We start from the raw sequence: 18,748 nt of genomic DNA on the forward strand, positions 1-18,748 counted from the left end.
TCACTCTGTGTTATTACCAGGGGAGAAGCTGGGTAAACGGTATACGGGATCACTCTGTGTTATTTCTTACAACTGCATGTGAACCTACCATCATCTAAAAATAAACAGTTTAATTTAAAAAAAAAAAAAACCAGAAAAAAGGTATTGTACAGAAGAACCAAACTAAGAATGGCAACAGACCTCCTTTTGGAAATAATATACGCCCGAAGACAGTAGAGCAGTATCTGTAAATACTGAAAGAAAAACAAAAAACTTTGGCCGTTTGATTCCAGAGCCTGTACTCTTAATCACTTCTCTATGCTGCATCATAAAGATAGTGAAAGCAAAGATGGATGGAGCCATCAGAGATGCTACCTTTGCCTGTTGTGTGCTCTGGGGAACTAGAGTGGTGCTACATCCTTTGGAAAGATGATCAACAACTAGTCCTAGTCCCTCATCTGTTTCTGTTCATTTTCCTTTACTTCAATAGTTTTTTTGAAAATAAAATTGGTTAATATATCAGCTTTCTTGTCAAGTAAGCTTATATTCTAGAAGAGAATAAACTAAATACAGAGGTAACTGTAATACAGGGAGATTTGGATAAATATCATAAAAGGAAAATTCAAACAAAGCCTTTTGGAAATTGAGAGAAAGGATTGAGAGCACAACAAAGTAAGGATTTCAAGGAAGATGACGTGTGAATCTGATTGAGAATAGAAGAAAAGGGAAGAGCTGAGGATGAGTCCAAGATCTGTGCCCAGATGACTGGGACGAGAATGGTGTCATAGCAGTGATTGAAAATAAGCTCTTTGGTTTTGTGATGATTTTCTTGTCTGCTGGGTTCTCTAATGCATCCTTACTACCAAGAACAGTGCCAGGTACATAGTAAGTGCTCAATAAATATTTGTTGCATGAATGAGTAAATGAATAGAGAAATTAGAAGAAAGTGATCGCTACTTTTGGTAGGAATGATTTGATAGTGAGCTCTGGTTTGGGAGTTATACGTGTGGGATCTGATCTGGACTTTGCCCTTAGCTAGCTCAGTCCATAGCTTCAGCTACCACTTCAGCTATCACACGGACGCCTCTCAAAACTACTGGAGAAAGCAATAATGTAGGAAATAGGGTGGTCAAGAACATTCGCTGTCTGACTTCATATATAAAATGAAGACTCCAAGAGAAATTATTGTTACTAAATGAAATTTTATGTGAATCGCACTTAGTACTTGATCCATGGTAAATACTCAGTCAAGGCCACCATTTTCTGAACCTGAGTTACACATTGACTCCTGACCTAGGTAAGCCACCACCCCTCTAAAATAGCACGTTAAAACTGTATTTGAGTTACTTCATGCAAAAGCTAAATGGTATCTTAAGGATCATCCAGCCAAAGCCCTTTATGTTAACTGATGCCAAAGTGAAAAAGTGACTTGCGTAAAGTCACACAGCTAGCCAAAGGAAAAAGAATATGGGGGCGAAAAAAGGTAGTTAGGGACCAAACTCCAGGGGTAACGTTTATATGTAAAGGGTGAGAGGAAAAATAGGAGAGAGGCCCTCATTTGTTGGCCTTTGAGGACTTGACTCTGAATTCTACAGCTGCCTTCTAGGGTAAATTTTATTTGCTAGAAAAAAATGATATTTTCCTGCTGGATAGCTCTACCTATGTTTCCCATTGACATCTTTAATTCAGCATATCCAACACCAAATTGGAATCACTACATGTTAAAACTGAAAAGCATCTTAGAGGGCCTCCAGTCTAACTTCTCATTTTACAGATGAAGGAAACAAATTCTGCCCTGGGCTGGAGGTCTCACACACTGCAGGTTCATTTAAGCAATCTGAGCAGTTGTCTCATGGGCTACTTTTGCCTAGGTTGCGGAGCATTTCATAAAGTCCTTTTGGTTTTGAGTGAGCCTTCTAAGCTCATCCTGGCTACAAGCAACCCCTGGTGTTCAGAGCCCTGGTTTCTAACTTTTTTTTTTAACAGCTGAATCCTTTCTTTTAGTTGAATCATCTCAAGAAAGCCCATATATATAGAAAGAGACTAAAAAGAGGAGCTGCTCTAACTAAAAAGGTTTGGGGGTGGTAGTGGGAGGGGATATGTAGCTGGGGAGACCGGGAAGGGGAAAGAATGAGTTTTACCTTGATTACTTGGCCCACTCATTCCCAGAGCTGAGGGGCCTCTGAAGGGCCTCAGAGTTTAGGAAGCAGTTTGGAACCCGCCGATTTGGAGGCCCACGGGATCCGGCCATGACAGTTAGCTTGAATGAGAAGACCACCGGTGTTTCCACTCAGCAAGTTCCCCAGCAACTTTTCCACATGCTCAAAGTAATGATTTTTAGTTCTTTCTTGAATCTAGGAATTAAGAACTAGGCTGTCATTACAACTAGGACTTTGATAAACTCTCAGCTATCATTTAAAAACTCTTACCAGTTACGTTTGTAGTTACTTACATGGACAAGCAGCTTTTTTGTGGATTAAGTTGCCTTGGAATAAAGTAACTTTGTTAGTGTAGCCCTAGCCCGGGAATCGCTGTCACATGAGGAAGAGCTGAGTGGTAATCAGCATATTGATCTTGTGTAAACACCTATAATGTTCTGATGAATTTTGAAATGCTTGACATGTTTTTAATAATTATTTTTATAGTATAATTTTGAATTTTAGTCAGCAACTGATGAAGCCCAGTGTTAGACACCGTGGGGAGATAGAAGGAAAATAGGACAAGCTCTTTGCCCTCACATCTGAGTCACGCTGAGTACGGAAGGAAGAACGTGATGTTTTAGACTTTTGTACTTCATTTAACCACATGAGCTTTCTTTTTCATATTGTGCAATTTTGAGTGTTAATTTACTGACTTGTAAAGCATGTTCATGGCTGCAAATTTGATTAAGGTTGTGTGCTTTCTTTTAAATTATTATTAGATTGCGAGACTGGAGAAAGATAAAGAAGAACTGCATAATCAGCTGCTTAGTGTTGATCCCACAAGAGACAGCAAACGAATGGAGCAACTTGTTCGAGAAAAAGTCCATTTGTGTCAGAAATTAAAAGGTTTAGAGGCAGAAGTAGCAGAATTAAGGGCTGAAAAAGAGAATTCTGGTGCTCAGGTAGAAAATGTCCAAAGAATTCAGGTGCGGCAGTTGGCTGAGATGCAGGCAACAGTCAGATCCCTGGAGGTAAGGTTTTAATTGCTTCCCGGTAGAGTATGGCATACTTTTTTTTAAGTGCAGTTGACAAGCCTTTGATTTTTAGAGCATAAATGTATGCTCACCAATCTAATGCTGACACATTTGTGGAATCCCAAGAGTATGTATTCTTTTTGTAAAGAAGAAAGCTATTGATTCATAAGCAATAGCTATGCTACCACAGTTACAAAGGGATTATTTTTGGGCAGTCAAGTCACCTTCCTGAAGTGAGTTAACTCTTATAATGCCACAGAGGAGAATATGCAGAAGCCAAAAAAATTTGAGTTTTGAAGACTAAAATCACCTCAAACCAGAAAGAACAATTTCTTCCTAGATTTATGTTTCCTTACACTGTGATTTAAGGTCTTAAAATCATAAGTCCTGCTTAAGGAGAAATGCCATACTTCTGTATCTTTGACAGCTTCTTGCCAGAGTAACAAAAGTCGACTTGGCTACTAATGCATACAAACCTTTACTGAATTATTTCCCTGAGTTCATTAGAGAAAGAAAAGAGCTGGCAGAGCTAGGCTGGTACTCCTACAGGTATTCTCCTATGAAAATTCTTGGTTTTCCTTGTTGGAGGGGAAAAACTTTGTTTATCCTCTTAGGTTCAGTGCTTGGGAGTTGTGAATTAAACTGACAACAGACAGATTCACAAGAGAAAAAACATTTTTATTTATGTATATACGTAGGAGTTCACAGGAAAATGTGACTCAGAGGCAGTTAGAATTTGGGGCTCATATACCATCTTAATAGGGAAAGGAGGGAGGGAGAAAGAGCACTTATAGGACAACAAATGACTTTTAGGAAAGATAAATGGATTCTTAGAAAAATAGATGGGAGATATGACAGTTTTGTGACAATGTCTGTGTAACCTGATTTCTTAACCTCATGCTGACTTCTTGTCTCTGTGATAGGAGTAAGTGTTCCCTGGTTACAAAGCCTCTGGAGAGGGGATTTATGCCAGTTAAATGCTTTTTTGGAGGCTCTGCTTTTAGGCAGAAAAGAAGAGTTCAGGGAAAAACCTTTCCTGTGTCTGTTCATTCTCAAACGCCTTCAGCTCAAAATAAGTTTTATGCTGTGGTGGCATATTCTGGACCCTTTGCCATCTTATTCAGATATGCTTACTTCTCCTATTTCTTAGTGTCTAATATGTAGCAAATAGACTAGTTTAATTGTTTTGATTTATTTTGAGCAATCCAAAGTGTTTTGTTTGTTTAGTTTTCAGGATAGTTGTGAAATTATTTGAGTTGGAGGAAAGTTAGTGGTACTAGAAACTAGTACCTAGTTTGTAATTAAAATCCAATATCCAAATCCAAAATCGTAATTTTTTCCCCAGCCAGCTGGTACAAGGAGTACATTGGTATGTTTTGAAGAGTAGAAATCACCTTTTTATTTTTTGGATGAAGCTTCTGACAGTATCGACTGGTTTCCTGAACTGAAGTCAGTATCACTGGACCTTGAGGACGTGAAGCAGTTCACAATGAGACTGTTTATGTTGCCATCCTTCCATCCTTAGTGTATTTACACAGTGACAGAATAAGTGGGATTAGTGCAGTTGACTATAGTGTATGGTCTCAGCGGGAAACTTTTCATTGAGGTCATTTAGAGGGATTATTTTCAGGACGAGTTAAATGATGACGAAAGGTGGGATGTGACATTTTCAGAAGAGCTTATATTTAGTTTTATCATTTGTCAGATGAAGTGAAAATAAGCACATGACAACAGTATTTCTTTCTTCTTTGATTTTTTTTTGGTTATCGTTGTGCCCAGAGTATCATTCTATATTTGAGGAAAATGGTTTTATTCTAATTATTTGTTGAAATATGCTCCTTATCATGTTTAAGTTATATAAGAAATGAGATGTTACAAAACTGAAGCTTATCCATTAAATGCCAAACATTTTCATTTTAACTATTTTGAATAGAAACATTTTTTAAAAGCATTTAGTTTTCCCTCCCTAAGTACAGAATACTATAAGTATTACCAACTAGAAATTTTCTTGACAACTTACAGACTTCATAAAGAATCTTTATTATGTGATGAGTTCAAGAGCTATTGAGCTCCTTGCCCATACTTCCAAAGGCTCCAGATTAGTTGAGGATTTTGAATTCTTACATGTCTTGGTTGTTGTTGTTTTTTAATCTCTGTTGATTTTAGATGTTTAGTTCTTACTACAAATGAGTTTTCTCTTCTACCTTCTAATATGCTTTTCCATATCTGCTGTGGACTTGAAATGCCCAAAAATGTTTGCTCAGATTATGTCAGCAATAAGAGTAAAAGGTATCAAGTGAGTGTGTTAGGTTCTCTCATGAGAAGAGTGTTAGAGTTTTATTTTGTTGGTGGCTGTTGATAGGTTGTTTGTCCAGATACCTTTGTTGCGTATTTCCTGGAGCAAATATTTGTCCTCTGAATTCTACCAATTACTTTGAGAAAACTCTTGTTACTTTGGTACGTGTTAATATTGGCAAGGTTTTGAATAATTTTGCGTAGTATGATTATACATATATTTTAAATAGTGCTTATTTTACTTTGCATAATTGTGAAAAGTTATGAACAAATTTTAAAATATTTTGTTTTGATAAAAGGCTGAAAAACAGTCAGCTAAACTACAGGCTGAACGCTTGGAAACAGAGCTACAATCAAGCAGTGAACAAAATACTGTTTTAATCAGTAAATTGCATAAAGCTGAACGGGAAATAAATACATTGACCAGTAAAGTAAGTCACTTTATGTTTCTGCTGCTTTCTTTAGAGTGCTTGAAAGTGTATAATGACAAATTTTGTGCTTAAATAGTTTAGTTCTCTATATTGAAATCTTTTTTTATCCTGTCATTCTACCTTCCAGATACATGCAGAATCTGACCAATTCTTACCACCCAGTCCACTGTGACCACTCTATTCCAAGACAAGATCTCTCTAGGCTCTATTTTTACAATAGCCTCCTAAATGGTCTCTACTCTCTACTCATTCAGAACTTTGTGTGATCTGGCCCCTGCAGTCTTTCCACAGCCTCGCAGTTCATTTTCCCTGCTGTTCACTTTGCTCCAGCCTCACTGGCTTTCTCACTTTTCTTTGAGCAAGCTTATTTCTACCTCAGGGCCTTTGCATTTGCCCTCCTGGCATGCTCTTCCCTCACATATCTACATAGCTTGCTTTCTCACCTCTTTCATGTGTCACCTTATCAGAAAGGCCTTCTTTGTCTTAACTTTGTAAGATGCCATCTTCCCTCTTCCTCTGCCTTACTGTCTATCTTCCTTACCTGCTTTATTTTTCTTCATAGCTTTTAACACCATCTGATATATTCATTTATTTTTTGTCTCTCTTTTTCTTTCCCTCCACCAAATATAAGCTCCAAGAGAGGAGAGACATTGCTTTTTATTAATATTAGCAGCATGATCTGCATCTATGATATTTTTAAAAGAATATAATGGTTTGACCATCTTTTATATACAGAGTTTTTCAGGAACTTACAGGTTTTTTCCCCCTCAAGTGCAGTGTATATAAAGAATCCAATAATCAGAAAGAGGATAACATGATGAAAGTATTTTGTAAAATACTGTAGTGAATAAGAATATCAGCTCTGGAGTCAGACAGACTGGATTCATATTCTGTTTCTTCCCCTTTCTAGCTGTGTGACCCTGGACAATTTACTTTCTCTCTGAATACTTTAGTTTTTTTCATTATAAGATGAGACTTATACCTACCTTATAGAGTATGGCAAAGATTAAGATATAATGCACAAAGCACTTAGCATAAGGTCTAATATATAATCACCCAAATATTAGCTATTATTATTAGTAGTACTTGGGGCATCTCTAAGGACTTAGAAATAAGACTGGTTTCTGAATCAGTGAAATCATGTATTTTTTATCAGAGCAGAGTTACAAAAAATCACCTTAAAAAACAAAATGGCTCCCAGACCAGAAGAAATGTACAGTAGCCTGGTAGAAATATATGAACTTATCTAAAGGAGTAAGTATTCATCATAAATTCCTTGACCAAGAAATTAACTTGAGAAGCCTCAGGCAGTGTTTATGACAGATGGAAGAGACCATTTTGGTCATCAGAATGCTAGTATTCCGGTGCCATTGATGAGATCATTCTTACTGTGGAAAGGAATACACTAATCTGCTTTAATCTGTGGCCATGAAACAGTCAATTCATCTCATTCCATTTGTTCTGATTTGATGATCACCAAGCAGCTTTCTGTTTTTTTGACTTACTATGTAACTTTGTCTATAGGGAGAGAATATACTAGTTCTTCAGAGTATTCTAGTTTCCGTTATAGTTTTTTCTTGTAATTAATAAACTGACCTTCTGATTTTATAGATCACTCTTTGTCAACTTTATTAATGTGAGTCTAACCTTTGGAGTCTTCTTTAAGTGTGGTGACAGAATTGGATTTCTGTGCCTGAAGGGCCAAACCATAATGTTTAGATGTATTGGATGCCACCCTTGGGAGATAGTCTACCCAGTTGTTTTCATGGCAAACACATACTCTTTTACATTTGCAGATTATATACCTAGGGACATTTAAAATTTTTGTTTGATTTTCTATTCTTTACAGTTTACAAAGTGGTTTTGTAGCCAATGTGTCATTTAATTCATTAGACATGGCTGATACTGGAAAGAATAAGTGAAAATTAGCCAATAAGATTTTTAATTGTTAAATATTTTAATTCAAGTATAGTTTTCTAATCTAGCTTACAGACTGAGATTCAGAAATTTTTTAGAAATTCTAGAATATTTAGAAATTAAAAACTGTCATTTTGGAGAAGATAGTGAAGTCAACGGAAAAGTTCAAGGGCTTCAAATCAGATGGATCTATCTTTTAATCCTGACTCATCTCACTCACCACCTATGTGACTTCTGATCTGCTTAACTTTTAAATGGGGATAGTACCTATCTCTTAGAGGGTTTTTGTAAGATTAAAGATGGCACTGAACACAAAAAATAGTAGGCAGTGATGAAAATGACAATGGCAACAATTATACACTAGTGATATCCTTGAATGAGAAAATGATGTAACATGCAGAACCTCAAGCTCATTGTCTAGTTCTTTCCTCATTGTGTCAATAACTGTGGGTATAACTTCAGGCAAGTTACTTAATAGCACTGGGATCCAATTTCCTCATAAATGAGGCATTGTTCTAGCTGATCCCTAAGAACACTTCCAGCCTCCTAAGATTGTATAAGTCCTGCTGGAAAAATAAATAAATAATTTGATTGCTTCCTGACTAACTGTAAATAGATTATTTATACATTCAGTAGATACATATTGAGTGCCTACAATGATAGACTACACAAAGAAGTAAAGTTAGGATACAGGGAATTCTCTCATGCTTTTCTTCCAGTTCTGGTATAAATTATTTTCAATTTTGTAAAAAATTATTGAGTACTTAGTATTTTCGAAACACTGTTCTGGACCTGAGTAGTTGAGTTAGAGTGGAATAGCTTGGATAACCTGAACCATAGATAGAGCAACAGGACATTGGCTAGGCTGGCTTCTGCGGTGGCTTCTCACTCTCTTGGGGACCACCGAATACTTTTCCTGCAGCACATTTTCCCTGAGCTCATTTGTGTCCTGACTCTGATTTCTCTTTTTCTGTACGTACCCTTCTGTATTGCTCTTTCCTTTTAGAGTTAACACATAGAAGATTTTTCCTACTCTGCTGAAGGAAGAGCATTTTAGTATAGTATTATTTATTTCTTTGCTTATTAACACACTTTGCTAAGAGTTGCCTGTCTTTTTAAAGGTACACTTGCATTATTTTGCATATAAATGGCATATTAAAAACCACCCTTCAACTTTAGACAAACCAAGTTTTCATTTGAAATCTTGCATGTAAAAAGATTTCATTGGAAGGATAAATTTTAAAATAATATTTCAAACATGATTGTCACAGTTTTCTTTGCAACTTGAAATTTTCATCAACATTTTGCAATTCCAGCAAATGGTTGTTTGCAATGCAAAGGAACACCTGGGGTGCATTTGTCTAAGTTATTCAAATTTGTGAATGTTTGTTAGATTTTTGAACAGTTATGTCAGTGTGACTACCTCTGTCTTGGGTTAAAAAGTATTACCAAAGATGGCCTGAAACTGGTAACGTTAAAGATATTTCACATTCATAGAGATAAATTCTTCTAGTTACCTCATAAAGTATTTGATCCTTAGAACTCCAATAAAATATACAGTTTTAAAGTAGTCATCCCACAGAATTATTCTTATTGGCTGGGTTAATAAGGTCATTCCATCTCAGACCTTGGAAAAGATCAAATTTAAGTACTATCTCTTTGGATTTTGCATCAAGAGCTTCTTGAGTAATACAGTTTTTTCAACTATGTTTGTATTTCTTGCTTACATATTTGTTTTCTTGCATGTCTCTGTGTGTGTATGTGTAATTTACAGATTCTGAACCCCTGTAAAATGCCTACTGTTGCCCTTTTTACATTTCTTAAAGTTTTGTTGGTAGTACTATGCAGTGATCTCTGAATACTTGCTTCTATTGTGTCAAAAGTGTAAAACAAATTCACAACATAAAGGCCAGAATCTACGTAGAAAATACTGTGGGGGAAAAATAAAACTGGATAGGTTGGCCCCTGGAAGCTTCAGAAGACTGTGAATCTGTGAATCTCTTGAAATTACATGCATCATTTTAACATTCTGTTTAGGAAAAGATCCCTGAGATCCCTAGTTTTCCTAGGAGTCTTGAGGCCTGATCACAAAGAAGGTTAAGAACCAGGGATCTAGAGGCAGGTAGAAACTTGATTATGACTATTTGGGATTTGGTTCAAATTATTCATAGAAAACACTACTATTTGTCATATCTAAGTAATAAATATGTAAGTTTTTCATTTTTAATAAGGAAAATAATTCTTTTAAATATATTTTTAGGAAGCTAACGATTAGTATAAGTGCATTCATTATTTTAGGATTATGGAAGTGTGGCACTGAAGAAAAACTTAAACTCATCTAGGTCCATAGATGAGTAAATTTGAATGCAGAGAGGACAGGTACCTTGCTTGGGCATATACCACTAGTTTAATAATAAAAATACGTCTGAAGACAGACTTCACGCATTTGACTTCCTATCCAGTATTCTTTAAGTTTCAATAATTATTAGTTTAGTTGAAAAATGTTTTCTCATTTCAGTAAATCTCAGGGTGCAATGAATTAAGAAATAGGTTTTTATGTATTTTGTAGTTCTTCTTGTTGAAATGAATCAAGATTCTACAAAATAAGATGGCTCTAATTTTCCACCTTGTATTTAAAGTAGCTGCAACATGGTTTGTTAATGAACTGCTTTGTCATTCTTAACCTTTTACAGTTAGTATATAATAGCAGGTTATAACTGCATTTGTCATAGAAATTGGATTTTCATTGTAGTTGTATTTCTTCAAAATTTTAAAGCATTTATAGTTTAAATTCTGTCTGTTGGTGAAATTATAATGTAGTAAAACCCAATCTACAGAAAGTTTATTAAAATAAATACAATTTCTTAGCTGCTTTCATGTAGTTAAACATTGTTCTATGAGACTTGCTTTCATAGAAAAGAACTTCAGAATGATTTAAAAATACAAAACTGATGTCAGCACAAGTTATTAATTTTATGTAGTGTCATTTAAAAATCTACAAGTTAATTTGGAGGGATGCGCCTTTGTGTGGTTAGCAGTACGGAGGCAGCACAGTACTTGCTTTTCTATTTGCTTCCTTTAAGCGAGGATTTTGCCCTACACCATTCCTTGCATCGTTTTGAAGACCTTTCATGGATGGAGTCTCTTCAGTGAGGCACTTCTGTTTCTCATCCTTGCTCTCTTTGGCTCTTGGACCTCTTCCTGATTTGTTTCTAATTCCCATATCCAGTTTTTATAGATTTTTATTGCACTCAAGTAAATTATCCTTTATCCTCCTGTTCCCACAATCTCACATTTTACATGTTTGGGTTATATCTATTTGTGGTTTTCTACTATGATTTCCTGGTTATATATATTAGTATAGTAATATGTTGGAATGCAGGGTTAGCTAACCTATTGTCTGTATTAGTGAAATCCTCATTATAGTACTGTACTTAACTTTAGAAGCACCTTATCAAAGGGAAGGGATATGGAAAATGTGAGAGATTGGTACAGATGGTTGGAGAGACAAAGCTTTCTTGTTTGCTGCTGTATCCCCAGTTCCTAAAGCAGTGCTAGGGCACATAATAGATGCTCAATAAATATTTATTGACTGAATGAAGGAATACTACTTATGAACAAGAATTATTCAACTTTCAAAAAGGATGCCTTAGGGAAAACTAAAGTTGATATGTGATGGATTAATTATATGGAAAATATTGACAATTGTTTACATTCACTTTGGGCTTTAAAAATTTGATTTATATATATGTTTTATTCTTGTTCCTCCCACTGCCACCCATACACACACATTATTTAGTCACCAAATTCAATTAATTCTTCCTTCTTGCCCCCTTTGTCAATCCTTTGCCTCATAATTGGTTTCTTTACTTTCAGTTTCTTAATCCAACACATTTGCAATGAGAATTAACTTTTGTTTCAGAAACAATAGCTTCTTTTGTTTCAGAAACAACACCTTCAATAGCTAACAGTGTGCACAGCCCTTTTGTATGGCATATAAAGTTTGGATTTCACACCTTCTGTTCTACCTATAACACATTGCTTGTTTTCTGAGTAGACTGTGATGTTGTAAGCGTATAACATTTTGCGTGCTGTTACTTATACCTAGAATGCCTTCTTATCACCACTTTTTTTAAAAGAGCGTTTTAGTTTTTTTTCTGAAGATGTGTCAGTCATTGACTGTTGGATTTTAGGTACTGGTAGTTAAGTCTTTAAGGCGAGATTAAGCCAGATTACCCCATCCAGATATTTGTAAAGAAATGACTCAATTCTATTTGGAAAAGACTGTTTTCTTGGTGCCAAGTACTGTTACAGGCACTGAAGCACCTTCCCTCCTAGAAGTCACTTACCCTCCGTACTCTGCTACCAAAACGTTTTCTCATTTCTACTAAGGTTTTTGGGGAAGCGCTTAATGGCAAGAAAATGACCAATAGTAATTTTAATTTCTAATTATCAACAGGTAAAAGAACTTAAACATTCAAACAAACTAGAAATAACAGACATCAAATTGGAGGCAGCAAGAGCTAAGAGTGAGCTAGAAAGAGAAAGGAATAAGATTCAAAGTGAACTGGATGGTAATATATGATTTCCCATGCTTTTTACTATTATTTTCACATATAAACTCAAATTATTAAAATAGGTCAGACTGAATTTTTGTTTCCAGATTTTCAGCTTAATTGAATTTTAATCTTAGAGCACATATGGGTTGTTTTTGTTTATGTGTTGAACATTCTGTGATCTAACATGTTAAAAAAATCAATCATGTTTATATCATAGTTATTTGATTAAGACATAAATTAAGTGAAACTTTACAAAAGGAATTCATACTTCTTGGGTTTATAATTTTAAATCTATTTAGATGATGTGATTATTAGTTCCAGGCAATTTTAAGTCTAAAGAATGTGGGGAACATAGGTGGGTTTCAGGCCAAATTTTTAAGTTTTTAAGATTGTTTATATAGACCCTAGGCCAGTTATTGAACATGATTCAGTCTAGGCTTATTTTTAAGCTCCAGTTTAGTCTTAGAATATCCCTGTCATCAAGATTCCTCAGAAATTATATTATTTCTGACTTTTATAAGTGCTTAAATAAGCTGCTTTAGGGTTATAAGTGTCCTTGATTTGGTCTAGTTGAACTGGCCTCTGTAGTTTCAGACAGAGCTTATGATATTTCTACTTGATATTTACTGATGGGTTTCTGTAGAGTTAGGGAGTAAATTTTTTTAGGAACTTAGTGTTTGAGATCCAGCTCTGCATTCTTTTTTAACTTTGAGTTAGATATGAATTTGTTTTAGTCACTGCATCTCCAAAACACTTGCCATCTCATTACGAGGAAGATTTGTGAATTCATTGGACAAACTTGAAAGTTTCCAATTTATATTTCTACTAGAAATTGGACAGTTCTGCTAGAATGATAGGTTTTGAAGGGTTCTATGATTTGTTCACTCTGCTTCCAGCCAGCTTTATGATGATGCTGTCTGCAGGGGGCTTAGGTTACGGAACCCTTTTAGAGGTGAAGTATTTAAACCTCTTTGGATATCATCCAGGTTGATGTTTTCAGCTCTCAACATGAAAGTTTTTGTGTGTGTATGCTAAATAAAATAATGAAAGAAAAATTAACTCTTTAATTTCAGTCTGTTTTGTTCTTAAGAAAAATTTATCAGTAGTGTAAAGATCTTTGAGAATATATACCCAGAGAGACTTACTTTCTACCCTTTTAATTGTCTTGCCAGCTTATGAATGCTTGCTGTTAATTGTGGTTTTTCATCTTAGTAACATTGAATATAGTACATTTTTCTCCTTAAAAAACTTACTAGGATTACAGTCAGACAATGAAATTCTCAAATCAGCTGTTGAACACCACAAAACGCTCTTAGTAGAAAAGGATCGTGAATTAATACGTAAAGTACAAGCTGCCAAGGAAGAAGGTTATCAAAAACTTGTGGTATTACAAGATGAAAAGTAAGTGCTTAATTGCTTTATTTTCTGTTAAATCTCCTCACAAATGGAAATATTTTGCTGTCATATCATCCTTATCGTAGTTCTTATAATGTAATTATTGTCTCTCTTGTTTTAGGCTAGAACTTGAGAACAGATTAGCGGATTTAGAGAAAATGAAAGTGGAACATGATGTCTGGAGGCAATCTGAAAAGGATCAGTGTGAACAGAAATTGCGGGCTTCACAGATGGCAGAAGAGTCGGCCAGAAGGGAACTTCAGAGTATTAGGTTATATATGCATATATATATTTTTTAGACTTTTCATTTTGAAATAATTTCAGAGATAACGAAAGAGTGTAAAAGTAGTACAAAGAATTCCTGTATAATTTTCACCCAGATCTCCGAATATTAACATCTTACATAACCATGTTACAATAATCAAAACTAAGGAATTAACGTTAATATAATCAGGCAATCAAATATTTACTATTATCAAGCCTGTAGTCTTTAATCATATCTTACCAGCTGTCCCACTGATGTCCTTTTTGTGGTCCAAGATCCAATCCAGAATCACACATTGTCTTTACTTAGTCTCCTGTAATCTTGGGCATATTAATACTTCTCAAGAGTTCTGGCCAGTCATTTTGTAGATTATCCCTCAATTTGAGTTTATCTTATATTCTTTATGATTAAATTCAGGTTATTCGTTTTTAGCAAAAATAACACCAAAGTCAAAGTCACGTGTCCTCAGTGCATCATATCAGAAGGTACATAATTTGTGCCTTTACTGGTGACGTTAACTTTGATCACTTGGTTAAGGTAGTATCTGCCAGATTTTTTCATTATAAGATGACTTTTTTTTCCTCTTTGTAATATATAATTATCTTATGGGGAGATACTTTGAGACTATGTTAATATTCTTAGATTTTCTCATCATATATTCTTCCACTAATTTAGCATCTGTTGGCCAAATCTGAGACAATTTGAGCAACAAAACAAATTACAATAAAGGATTAAAACCCATAGAATAAGAATCCATGTATCCAAATTGATATAATATTAAATATTTAGAGAGAGGGGAAAGCTCTTTTCGGGAGAATTCCAATTAATAAATGTAGAAGGAATGATGGAAATAGGAAAACATCACTTGACAAACAGTAATAATTTAGGCATGATATTGAAAATTTTCAAAAGTTTTTCAGCATCTCTGGAGACAATCATGATTTTTCCTCCCTTAGCACTGTTACTATAGTATATTAATGGATTCCCTAATCTTGAACCAACCTTAATATCTGGAATAATTATCTGTGTCTTCTGTGGAAATCAGCCTGTTTAAGCTCTCCATCTTTATTGGGATCAATTTTGATAATCTGTTTTCATAAGAAATTATTGATTGCATCTGTGTTTTCAAATTTATTTGCATAGAGGTCTGCAAAGTATTTTATTTTTTAATTTCTTCTCTTTCAATGCTTACTTTCCCTTGGTCCTTTCTTATTTTGTATACGTACTTTCTTCCTCTCTTTCTTAATCAAGCCAGCGAGTGCTTTGTTTATTTTATGTTTTATTGTGGTAAAATATACATAGCAAAATTTACTATTTTAATCATTTTTAAGCATACAGTTCAGTGTTTTTTAAAAATTTTATTTATTTATTTATTTATCTATTTATTTATTTATTTATTTTGGTGAGGAAGATTGACCCTAAGCTAACATCTGTGCCAGTCTTCCTCTGTTTTGAGGAGCATGGCTTGATGAGCAGTGTGTAGGTCCACATCTGGGATCTGAACCTGTGAACCCCAGGCTGCAGAAGCGGAGCGTGCACACTTAACCACTACACCACTGGGTTGGCCTCCAGTGGGTTTTTTGTTGTTGTTGTTGTTTTAAAGATTTTATTTTATTCCTTTTTCTCCCCAAAGCCCCCCAGTACATAGCTGTATATTCTCAGTTGTGGGTCCTTCTAGTTGTGGCATGTGGGATGCCACCCAGCATGGCTTGATGAGTGGTACCATGTCTGTGCCAAGGATCTGAACTGGCAAAACCCTGGGCCACCGCAGCAGAGCATGCGAACTTAACCACTCAGCCATGGGGTTGGCTCCCTCCACTGTTTTTTTAAAACTAGGATTTTGATTTGTTGAATCAACTGTTTTTTATTTTCTACCTCATTAATTTCTGCTTTCATCTTGACAACTTCGTGTTTTTTGCCACTAAAAAGTTTCTGTAGTTTTATTACGTTCAAGGCACATAAATTAAAATTCACCCTTTAAATAATGTACAATTTGATGAATTTTTTGTAATTGTGTGCAGTTGTGTAATCATCACAATAAAAGCATAGAAAGTTCCATCACCCTAAAGATTTCCTCATGTGTCCTTGTGCTTGTCCTCCCCGATCCCCAGTCTTAGGCAGTGCCTGATTTTTCCATATGTTGTTGCATATATCAGTAGTTCATTCCTATTTATTGTTGATTAGGATTCCATTGTATGAATATAACATGATTTGTTTATCCATTCTTCTTTTTATGACCAAATATTTGGGTTGTTAGTAGTTTGGAGCTATTATGAATAATGCTGTTATGAACATTCATGTACAAGTCTTTGTGTGAACATATGTTTTTATTTCTCTTGGTTAAATAAGAATGAGAATGCGGAGTCATATGTACATGTATATTTAATTTTATAACATATAACAATACTGTTTTCCAAAGTAGTTGTACTGCTTTTCATTCCCAGTGGCAATGTATGAAAGTTCCACTTGTTTCACACGTTTAGTGACACTTGTTATTATCAGGCTAAGTTAATAATTCTAGCAGATGTATAGTAATATGTTACTGTGGTCTTAATTTGGTTTTCCCTGATGGCTGGCTAGTGATGTTTAGCATCTTTTAATGTGCTAATACGCGACTTCACTTCTGTGAAGTGTCTGTTGAAATATTTTGCCCATTTTTAAAATTGGGAAGTTACCTACTTATTGAGTTGTAACAGCTCTTTATGTATTCTGCATTCAAGCCCTGTGTCAGATACATGTTTTACAAATATTTTTTCCCAGTCTGTGGCTTGCTTGCTTTTTTAATTGTGTCTGTCAAAAGCAGAATTGTTTATTTTGATGAAATATTTTGTCAGTTTCTTTTCTAGTGTGTGCTTTTTGTATTCTGTTTAGGAAATCTTTGCTTAATCCTGTGTCACAAAGAATTCTCTTATGTTTTCTTATAAAAGATTAATATTTTGGTTTTTACGTTTAGGTTTTATGGTCCAATTCATGTTAATTTTTACATGGTGTGAGGCGATGGTAGGCATTCATTTTTTATTTCTCTATAGGTATCCAGTTCTTCCAGAACCATTTGTTGAAGACTGTCTTTTCCCCCACTGAATTATTTTGGTACCTTTGTTGAAAGTCAGTTGACCATATAAGTGTGTGTCTGTCTTAAACTTGGTTATGTCATTGATCTGTATGTCTGTCTTGACTACTGTAGCTTTATGTTAAGTTTGATTCAGGTAATAACAAGTGCTCTACCTTGTTCTTTTTTGTCCAGATTGTTTTGGCTCTTCTGAGTCCTGTGCCTGTCTACATCAATTTTAAAACATAAATTTTAAAATCAGCTTGTCAACCTTTTCCAAAAAGCCTTGTTAAGATTTTAATTGAGATTACGTTGAATCTGTAGCTCAGTTTGAGGAGAGTTGTCATTTCAACAATGTTAAGTCTATCCAATCCATGAACATGGCCTATCTCTCCGTTTATTTAGGTCATCTTTAATTCTTATCATCAGAGTTTTGGTCATTTTCCTTGTATATGTCATGCTCATCTTGTGTTACATTTTATTCCTAAGCATTTTTATGTGATTATAAATAGAGTTTTTTCTTTTAAATTTTGCTAATTATTTATTGCTAGCATACAGAAGTACAGTTAGTTAACTTTTATGTATTGACCTTGAATCCTATGACCTTGCTAATGTCATGTATTTTCTACTAGGTGCTTTGTGGATTCTTAAGTTTTCTAAGATCATGTTATATACTTTGTGCTTTCTTTTATTTACTTTGTTCATTTTTTGGTTATTTTTTGAGTTGGGAATTTAATTCAACTAATGTTAATTCTTTCATTTTTATTGGTAAAAGTGTCTGGTGCTGTGAATTTTCTTATCACTGCTTTCACTGTATCCTATAGACTATATATAATGTTTTAATTAAGTTATTTTTTTAGAAATTCTCTAATTTCAATTTGTATTTTTCTTTTCACCCAAGAGTTGTTTAATAGAAGATGTATTAATAGGAGGTGTAGTTGTTTAATAGAAAGTGAAACTAATAGTTTGCTAGGGCTGCCATAACAAAATACCAAAGATGGGGTGGTTTCAACAGCAGAAATGTATTTTATTACAGTCTGGAGGATAGAAATCTGAGATCTCAAAGTAGTGGCAGATTTGGTTTCTCCTGAGGCCTCTCTCTTTGGCTAGCAGATGGTTGCCTTCTTGCTGCATCCTCACATGGCATTTCCTCTCTGCACATGTATCCTTGGTACCTCTGTCTTCTTATAAGGATACTGGTCATGTTGGATTAGGACCCACCCATATAACCTCATTTAACCTGTTACCTCTTTTAAGGCCCTATCTCAAAATACAATCACTAATTCTGAATTCAAGGGAAATTCTAAAGTACTGGAGGCTAGGATTTCAGCATACGAATTTTGTGGAGACACAATTCAGTCCATAACAGAAGGTTTTTGAATTTCCAGATGGGAATGCTTTTTTGTTTTTTTATTTTGTTGTTAATTTCTAGTTTTATTGCATTGTGATCAGAGAGTAGTATTTCTCTTATTTCTGCTTTATGGAACACACTGATGTTTTCTTTGTGACCTGATATATCACGGCCAGGACTAGGGTAAAGCAAGAGAGGCACCCAGGGTGAAAAATTTAAGGAGCCACTCACTTGTATATGTTGACACTGCACTTGCAGGAACCCTAGAGTGCGTCTCCATAACTTTTGTACCCTTGGCACCTCACTTGCCTCACCCCAGTTTCTTTCCTGTA

General features: G+C 34.9%; 1 protein-coding gene across 2 annotated transcripts in view; it reads left to right on the plus strand.

Annotated features, from left to right (window-relative positions):
* CEP83 (centrosomal protein 83) overlaps positions 1-18,748 on the plus strand; it is a 106,877-nt gene that overhangs the window by 59,248 nt on the left and 28,881 nt on the right. The window contains exons 6-10 of one of the 2 annotated variants that reach the window (XM_046646775.1): positions 2,900-3,151; positions 5,749-5,880; positions 12,257-12,371; positions 13,613-13,757; positions 13,873-14,022. In XM_046646775.1, coding sequence (XP_046502731.1) covers positions 2,900-3,151; positions 5,749-5,880; positions 12,257-12,371; positions 13,613-13,757; positions 13,873-14,022 — 794 coding nt within the window. The remainder of the gene's footprint in view (positions 1-2,899; positions 3,152-5,748; positions 5,881-12,256; positions 12,372-13,612; positions 13,758-13,872; positions 14,023-18,748) is intronic. The other variant, XM_046646776.1, reaches the window with a different exon arrangement.

The sequence above is a fragment of the Equus quagga genome, chromosome 19 (genome assembly GCF_021613505.1).
Source record: "Equus quagga isolate Etosha38 chromosome 19, UCLA_HA_Equagga_1.0, whole genome shotgun sequence".
NCBI classification, from domain to species: Eukaryota; Metazoa; Chordata; class Mammalia; order Perissodactyla; family Equidae; genus Equus; species Equus quagga.